Here is a 9144-nt window from a genome sequence, read left to right as displayed (position 1 = left end):
ACGTGGTCACTTGTAGCACTATTTTTTTTCATAAATGTCAATGTTTAGAACGTTTGGTTTTTTTTTTTTAATGAAAATTAGGATTCTGCAATTAGACGGTTGGTTTGTGCTAATATTTGGCAGTTTAACGATACGCAAAACTATTTTTTTTCAGAAGCAATTCACCTGATTCGTTGGCAAAACATCTGGTATTCTGCCTGCAAAGCACTCTACCCCATAGCGGTAACTACATAAAAACATCTACTACAAAAAAAAAAAAACAGAAGAAAAAAAAAATCTTTGTACAAGTATTGCTCTTAGATGAGCGTTTCTGGTTGTAATAAATTAATCTTTTTTTTTTTAACTGTTATTCCTGAAAATGGATTTTCGATTTAATTTTTCTGTTGATGAAAATGAGAACAATGAACCAGACACTCATGATAAGATGGACTTGCAGCTGCACTCTCCAAAAAACGAGCAGGAATCTACAGAAAAGAGCAAGCAAACTGCTGATGCCGTAGCAGACTCCAGCCCAAGGCGGGGAACTGATAAGCACCAAAACGAGACACCATCAAAGACAAAGTTCTGCTTTAAAGCTGCCAAGGAGCACGATATACCAGAAGATCTCAACAAAGTATTGGAAAATAAAGTTATGGAGACAGTATCAGACCTGTGTTACATAAACATGTCCGTAGTGGAAATGATGTGTTTGGATGGCGCTGACAGAGAAGGCATTGTGTCTAAAAGCGTTTCTTCTCACTCTGATCTCATCTCAGGAGTCTATGAGGGAGGGCTGAAAATCTGGGAATGCACTTTTGATCTCATAGACTACTTTTGCGAGGCTGAAATACAGTTTACCAGCAAGACTGTATTGGATCTTGGCTGTGGGGCTGGACTGCTGGGAATAGTTGCTTTAAGGGGTAAAGCTGAAAAAGTCCATTTTCAGGACTACAACAGCACAGTGATTAATGAAATAACCTTGCCTAATGTGGTGGCTAACTGTATAAATGAAGGCAGTAGAATGGGCAGTGGAGGTGGCAGAAAAACTAGCAAGCCTCCTTTGAAGAGGCCCAAGAAAGCAGAGTGCTTGCCTGATATGCTCATGAAATGCAGATTTTTTTCTGGAGAGTGGTCTGCAGTCAGCCAGCTCCTTTTAAGCAGCAACAAACCCTTTTCAAAATATGATATAATTCTCACATCTGAGACCATCTATAATCCTGACTACTACAGTGCTTTGCATGATACGCTGGCTCAGCTCTTGGATAAAAATGGCCGAGTGTATTTGGCAAGCAAAGCACATTATTTTGGGGTTGGCGGTGGTATCCATCTCTTTGAGAAATTCATTGAAGACAGAAACGTGTTCAGGACCAGCATAGTTAAAATAATTGATAAAGGACTGCAGCGATATATTATGGAAATGGCCTTTAAAAATTCCAGTTAAAATGTAACCGCTGGTCCTTCAAAAGTATCTTAAAGACAAAATGTTTTAATCCTCCTATCTCTTTGCCTTTTGCTCTGTTGCGTTATTCTGGTTTGACAAATGAAGGGTGCTTGTTATTGAAATGTTCGACAACTGATGTCTGAAGTGAAGGATGCTTCTGATTCAGCATAGAAAAATGGAGTTCTGCTTAAACCAGCATCTGTTTATGCCAATTAATTGTCATTTGTATGTATTTAAAAATTAAGCAAGGTGCTGTCACCAGTCCCCCTCTCACGTTCTTTGGCAGCGCCAGAACTGTACGTCACAGGAGGGGCTGCTGAGCGCAGCCTGAACAAGAGATCACTTCGCATCCTAATCCAGTGCGGGAAGTGGTTCTCAAGAGTTAAGCTCCCAACTCGGATGCAGTTTAACTGCAGAATGGAGTGCCTTTGCCACCAGAGGGGGATGTGATTGCATTTATCACTTGGGTTCTATTCTGCTAGCAATCTCAAATCTTTGTAATGTTTCCATTTGTAATGCATGCCTGACTTTCATTCAAGCCTTTGAAAAAAGTGTACCAGAGAATATTTACAACTGTTGCCTGTGAATTTTCACATTTTGACACCACTCTAAGACAATTTCAGCAAGTAATTGGGAAAAGCCATACTGTTTTTAGAAAGGGATAAAACATTTCTCTTTTAGAAGCAGAGTGGAAGATTCTACACAAGAGAAGTTCCTTGTAACAACCACCCAATAAACCTACAGATGCAGTCCAGGAAACCGGAGGATGACAGAACTGAGCTTTAGGTGACAAGTGGGAAAGGAGACAGACTGCACTATTAGCACAGATTGCTAACTAGATGGCTGTACTGATTTTTTAACAAGATTTTCTCCAGAAACTAACTGCCCATACACTATGACCCATTTTCAAAACTTGCTGGGCAGTACTACTGAACACTCGCACCTCTTCAATCTTTGCAGCAGTGTGGCAGGGCAGCAAGTGTTTAGAAAAGCCTGTGTACATTCACTTGTGTTCTAGGCTGAAGATAGCGATGTTGCTGAAATTACTTTAGCAAAAACTCAAACAAACCCAAAGAACTACAAAACCCAGTCCTGAGTGCTTGGTGTCACCAACAATTCACACCAAAAAAAAAAATCCATTGCATGTTTGTCTTAACCAAAACTTGACAAAAAGCTATTACACAACTCAACATGTACATCAAAGCTACTGCTTATCATCATGCACTGCTTTATTGGGCACCCTTGCAGAAATACATACTTGGAGAAAGTCAGCCACTGCAGTAAACCGGATGCGAGGACACTCAGTGTAGGGGAGGAAAGACAATAGTCTGCAGAGATGGAAAGAAACTTACTACAGCAGTGACCTAAATCACTTTAATTATTGTGTAAAGTTCCTGTCACTGAAGACTATGAAAGTCCGCTGCAAGATTCCCTTTTTAGACCACCTTGCTATTAGGAGAGCATCATAGAGGATTTCCTGTACTTTACAGGACAGCCTTAACAACTACAGTTGTTTCAGAAACACTTGTAAGTAGACTATTTTAAAGGGATACTTTGGAAACTACTGAGGTTGCTGTTTTGTAGGAGAGAGAGGAAAAAAGCAGTCAGTCTTGCCACAGCTGTGAATTTTTCCTGCATCAGCTCTGAAACTTACTGATGATAGACAACTGCTGGCTACTTTTAGTTTTGGCAGATCAAAGTACAGTTAACAGTTCTTTTTTGTCAAAACTGGGAGGCTGGAAACAAAGTGACTACCACTTGCCATTTTTCAAACCTCAGTTGTAAGTTGTAAACCGTGGCTTGCCCTTAGTGACTGAATGGCTTGTTCTGCACCTGCCAGGCCTAGTGCTGTTTCAGAGAATGGTACCTGAAGTAGTAAGAAACGTTGACCACTATGACAGTGAATATGGTTAAGAACAAGAATCTCATGTATTTTTTTGATGAATAAATGAAGAAGGCACTTACAATCTTCTATACTATAATGTTTCCTCTTGAAAATACTCCACGATCAAACTCACTGTCTTGGGTTTAATACACTGTTCCTTTACTCAGTATCCTCATTTTATTCTTGGATTGCTCAAACATAGCTGTTTTCATGCAAATACAGAATCAGATTTTTTCAGACTTTCAGGTGAAGACTGCTAGAGCCACAATCTCACAATGATTGCACACCTGCAAAACAGGAAACCCCACACAGTATAATTAAGTTCCCATTTCAGAATTACAGATGATAATTAATAAAGGATGTTTTTCTCGGGTGAAATCAGCAAAATTAGCATTGGGATTTCCGTAATTCCAGATGAGTTCTATTCTGTTCTTAAAATTTAGCAGATACATGCTGAGAGGAAGCAGAATTCAACACTTAGTTTTGTAGGCTAGTGGTTCTGTTGGTGTTTCAACATCAAATACTACTAGTTTCCCTAATCTACATTAAGGCTTTCTCTACCTGCCAAATCATCACCACCCTAGTGACCAGTTTCCTGCTTCCCTTCATGGTCTGGAATAAAAATCTTTCACTCGTAATACTTGTACATATTACTTAATAGCTAGGGAAATTAGCATTTCCCCAAATGACATTGCATTAGAAAATAACAGAATTGGGAGGACCCTTAAAGTATTTTTTGATGACACAATAAGCCCCATCAGGCCCAATTTCTTGTATGAAGAAATAAAGGTAGAGGTCAGCTAGTAACTCAATTTATCGGCTCATTCCAAATCACCCCTTTTCTCCCCTCACCCCATCCCCTTGTGTTTTGAAAGAACCATCACAATAAGAAATCCAGTCTAAATTATGTCTTTCCTGTAAGTATTGTGGAGAGAGACATTAAGATCAGCCATAAAACATCTCAGGAAACTAAGTTAAAAAGCTTGCTTGTTTTAACAGGCACTATCCTTAACTGATGACTTCCTTTTGAAGACTATTTGCTAGTTTTGGGAAATGAGGCTATTTAAAAAAATCAGGTTTTATGCCAGCACCAATTACAGTTATTTTACTAAAGCTTAAGGGAAAAACCCATGAGGAAAATCAAAGTGGGAAGTGCCCAATTTGCAAATTATTGACTTGTATGCTATTCTTGGTTACTAGGTACACAGGCATTTAATCATGTTCTGAAATCAAAATCTTCTTACAAAAAATCAAACCTGAAATCAATGTTACCATGGCATTTGAAATGATGCAGCCAGAAGACCACTGCACAAGAGTGTAAAGAGACACACAAACAGCAGATGCAAAGGCGCATAGAGGTGCTGGAGGGGAAAGTCCAGGCTGCATGTGGGGGCAGAAATAGGTGCCAACCAAGAGATCCTGCTCCCAGGTGATGACTGGGATGGAGATACCTGGAACTATTCTAATGAGGAAGGGACTGAAAGGTTTGAGGATGAGAACAGGAGATCCCTCTCTGCTCAACCAAAACAAAGACACAGTAGGGTGACATAAGATGGATCATTAGTGTAATAAGGCAGTAACGGCAGGATTTTTTTGTGATATAAACTGGACTAAAGCCTCTCAAATTTCATAGTTTGTACTTCAAAAGTCATATGCACATTGAAAAGAAAAAGCCACTCTATACCACCAGATACTGGTAGAGAAGTGCAGTAGGAACCGCCACAAAGGGAAGAACCAGGATTTATATACAAAAACCTCTTGAAGAATGCAAGTCAACAATGTAAGCATAAGAACAAAAGGTACTCCCTTGAAATCCACAACAGCATTAAATGAAGACTGGCAGGAAACACAAAAGTGAAAATTGTAGCAAGTAACTTCACAACAAATGAAGGGCAACATCCTGCCACAACAGGAGGAAGCAGGTGCTGTAAGTTAATTCAGACACTGCCTAGCTGTACTGGGTCTGGCTGGGAGGTAGTTAACTATAAGATAATTACTGCTATAAAAAAGTAAAAAGCATCATTTACTCATGGGGAATAAAAGAAGTACAGGGGAATCAATGTAACACACATTGTCAGAATTTGACATTGCCATCAGTCTGCCATAGGGAAGGATCTTACAGGAACACAAGAGATCTTGATCACTACTTGTGTGGAACACAAACATTGAATTTTAAAAACCATGGAGTAAATCAAAGATTTAGATCATTGGTGAAGAATTAAAACAGTCAACCCTCCCCTCCTCCCTTGTAAATGCACATTTTTGTAAGTGCAGATAAGAAAGTGGAAAGCCTGAAGAGCAATAGAAAAGAAACAGAAAACACTGTGGTCAAAAGACCGGGACACAGGTTTGGTCCTGTGATGTTTAAGTCGATGGCAAAATCCTGATGTATCCTACAATATATCAGTAAGACAGGATTGGATGAAAACAAACTGGAGGTAAGATGATGTGGGAGTATTTAATTAGATGGCACATCAAAAGGAGCGGAAAAAGGCTTAGAACTACAGATTCTGCACAAAGGAATGATCTGAAAAATAAGATATATCTGGGGATTACTAACCATATTATAAATTACAGCAGAGTCCAGTTACTCCAGATTTATGGTAACATACACAGAAGACACATTCAATTTTATTTATCAAAGTACAACTCACAGTTACCAGATTTGAACTGCCTGTTGTGTTCATAATCAGCCAATTTATTTCTTGTCATCTGACCATGTAATTTCATAATCTGTATACACTTTTTTCAGTATCTCTACAGTCACCGAATGATCTGCTTTTCCATAGCCCTGCAAGAGAGAACAAATGTGTATTAGACATGTACAGAAAGTCCACAGAACCATTCAGTTCTTGTCAACACAAATTATCCAGTTATGATTTGATACTTCAAGTAGTTCACATACAAATCAAATACAGGTTCTGAAAGAGTTATTCTTGCAGTATCATGTTTTATTTTTCTATCATCCTCTCCAATTCCACCCCCAACCTGAGTTGCAGAAAATGAGATGGGATCAAGCAATCTCAAGTAATAGAGTATACACTTTTCACATCATGATTTCTCCAGCAGAAGCTTGTTTTAAAACGTTCCCAACCTCTCAGCCACCATATTTATTGAATGTTCTTCTAAACCACACAGATTGCATTGACCCACTTTAATGTACGAACATAGAAACATCTGATTTGGCTCAGCTGAAGGAAATGGGAACAAGCCACCACATGTGTGAACGTTTGAGTACTATTCTAGCCACTAAAGAAATCCCAGTCATCATGTTTTATTTATTTGCAATCTTGCCTTAGCTGGTAATGGCATGACATATCTGTGCTCCTCAGCCACTGCAGCTCCAAACTAAGGCAAGGTCAGATGACCCATGTGATTTGGAACCCTCATTTAAATCACAGATCACAGTATTACTCTTTCACCAAAATTTAAGAGAGTTGTGGTAGAAGGTGCCTGTCCCTTATTGTTTTATATGACTAGAATTATTATCTTGATTTCATATTTCAGAACTACAAGTAAGTTTTTCCCTGCCAAAAAGCCTTTACTGCAACAACAGTGCAGTCTACTGATAAAAAAAACAACTGTGATTTACAGGTTACTTGCTTTTTCCAGTAATATTTCACATGAAACTTAACTTGGAAGACTAAAAAAGGAGCTCAGGAGTCCATTATCAAACAAACATGTACTCTTATTCATCACCGACTCTGCCTCAAGAGGAACAGCTTAAGTAAACCAGCATTTAAACTGCACAGGTTAAAATTATTGATGCATTATAAAATGCAAACTTTCCAAAAATACCAGATAATACAGTTATGTCAGAAATACCGCAGGTTTATACTGTCAGTTGTAAAGCAACAGACCTACAGATCACTCTTGCCTTGGTAATCACCTTGAAGACCCCATCTGGCTTTGCAAATAATAGCACAGAATCTACTTCAAAAGAAGTCAATGACTTTCTGTGGCTTTCATAAAACACCAAGATAGTTCTGTTTTAGAGTCTGACAACAAATCTCCAAGTAAAAAGAAAAGCATTAAACCAATTAATATACTAACTTTTGACCTGCTACTGAGGTCTTCTGAACCTCCATGTCTCTGCCTGACAGAAGCCCTCATGGTAATACAACTCTGCTTTTACATGGTGCTCATCTGTAAGCTCCACAGTACCAAAAGCAGAGAAACAAGGTATTTTCCATAGACATTGCACTACAAGAGCAAGAGTTGACTGCTGCCTCTAACACTAAATTGGTAGCTGAATTAATAATACTGATGTCAAGTATCATCTAAAAATGCAGTTATGATGAAGACCTACAATCACAAGAATTTAGTAGAATACACATTATACAATGTCTTCCCACCCCATACAAATCCTAAAGAGGTCTTTTTTCCTTATGATTCCAGGTGGCAAGAGTCATCTTGGAACAAAAGCAGCACTAACATTTAAAAATGCTTAACACACCCAAGGCCCAGTCTTCACTGCTCATCTAAGGTAAGCAGATTTGAAGCAACCATCACTTTCTATAAAAAGTTAACTCAGGACTATTTTCTTCTTGTCTACATTAGAAGCCTAGAATCTTCACTCACAGTATTACTACAGAAGCAGTTACACTCCATCACAGAGCAACACCAGAAACAGACTATAGTATGTTCCCTAAATTCAAGAAATCATTACCACTTACCGAGTCTATCATAAAGAAACTGATCTTACACAGACTAGTAACAGGTAACAAAAATGCTCTAGTTTCCTTATTCTTGGGAGTTCCTTTTATTCCTACAAAATGCATTTATGTGAAACTACACCTTCACCTACTAAAATTTCTCCACACCTAAACTGGGTTTACTCTTCTCGCCCAACACATACACAAAACAACATTCACAATTTAGCTCGTCACTACCAAATAACATTTTTATTGGCAAATAAAGATCACACAATAGCTGGATCAAGACCCTGTGGCTACACACGGGCTATTCCTGCTCTGGCAGTAAGACTAAAAGATTCTGAGTCAAGAGGTGCTAACTTCCAATTTTAGGCTTGATTCTAACTTAATGTTGGTATTACTCAGCATTAAGTTATCTATTGTTTTTGTTTTGGTCTCCTGCCTTTAAAACTAGTGGTTTTCTAACCTTTCTCACAAGTGAGCCAGCCAAGTTTTCCAGTTGATGTTTACACTGTGACTCAAATTGCCAAAGCCACCAGTATAAAACAAAAGTCCCAGAACATCAGAGATTAAAGGATTTGAAGGAATAAGAGAGATGCACTTACTGTAGAGAGCCCAAATACCCTAATTTTCTTGTCTTTGCTATTATGGTCAATTTTCCCTCCTCCAAGGCACTTGCACTCATATCCCAGCTTTTCCATCTCAGGATTTACTTTTTCAAATATATGATCTGCACAAGAAGAATGGTTAGAGCCATTAGAATAGCCACTAGGCATCAAATACTCTAGAACTCTTCTTTTCAGCTATTTCCCCCTCATTTTCCCCCAGTTCCCTTCTTTCACCTGCAAGAGAGGGAGGTTTCTCTTGACAGGCACAGAAAAGCTGTAATTAAGGTTCTCTATTTCAGTTTTTTACTGGGTTAACACATCTCATTCTCCTAAATGAGGTTTATCAGGTTCGGAAATGGCATCTCACAGAGATAGCGACACGCTTTTTGTATTCACAGGAGGCACCTACAAAGGGGAAATAAAGGGGCTTCTGAGCTATGTCCCCCTGACACCAGCCACCGCAGGCCGGGGTCCCCCCCTCCGCCTCAGACTCGCTTGGGAACCAGCGGCCACGTCCCGCACCTGAGGGACGCTGCCGGGGAGGCCCCGCTAACGGTGGCGGTGGCTGCACCCCCC

The 9144-nt window shown here is 39.2% G+C and overlaps 2 protein-coding genes across 2 annotated transcripts; one reads left to right on the top strand and one right to left on the bottom strand.

The window, feature by feature from the left end:
* The first annotated feature begins 358 nt into the window (after positions 1–358).
* Positions 359–1436, top strand: METTL18 (methyltransferase like 18). The gene has a single exon (XM_009705026.1). It carries the CDS (start codon positions 359–361, stop codon positions 1418–1420), a length of 1062 nt encoding a protein of 353 aa, XP_009703328.1. The 3' UTR covers positions 1421–1436.
* Positions 1437–5919: 4483 nt separating this feature from the next.
* Positions 5920–8690, bottom strand: PHPT1 (phosphohistidine phosphatase 1; the record flags this gene model as incomplete). The annotated part of the gene is made up of 2 exons (XM_009705027.1): positions 5920–6096; positions 8566–8690. Coding segments are annotated over 2 exons (218 nt in total), but the record flags the coding sequence as incomplete, so codon positions are not given.
* Positions 8691–9144: the final 454 nt, after the last annotated feature.

This window comes from Cariama cristata, unplaced genomic scaffold (assembly GCF_000690535.1).
Source record: "Cariama cristata isolate BGI_N322 unplaced genomic scaffold, ASM69053v1 Scaffold41147, whole genome shotgun sequence".
Taxonomy (NCBI): Eukaryota; Metazoa; Chordata; class Aves; order Cariamiformes; family Cariamidae; genus Cariama; species Cariama cristata.
The sequence above is the reverse complement of the archived record's forward strand: the minus strand, read 5'-3'. Positions and strand labels throughout refer to the sequence as shown.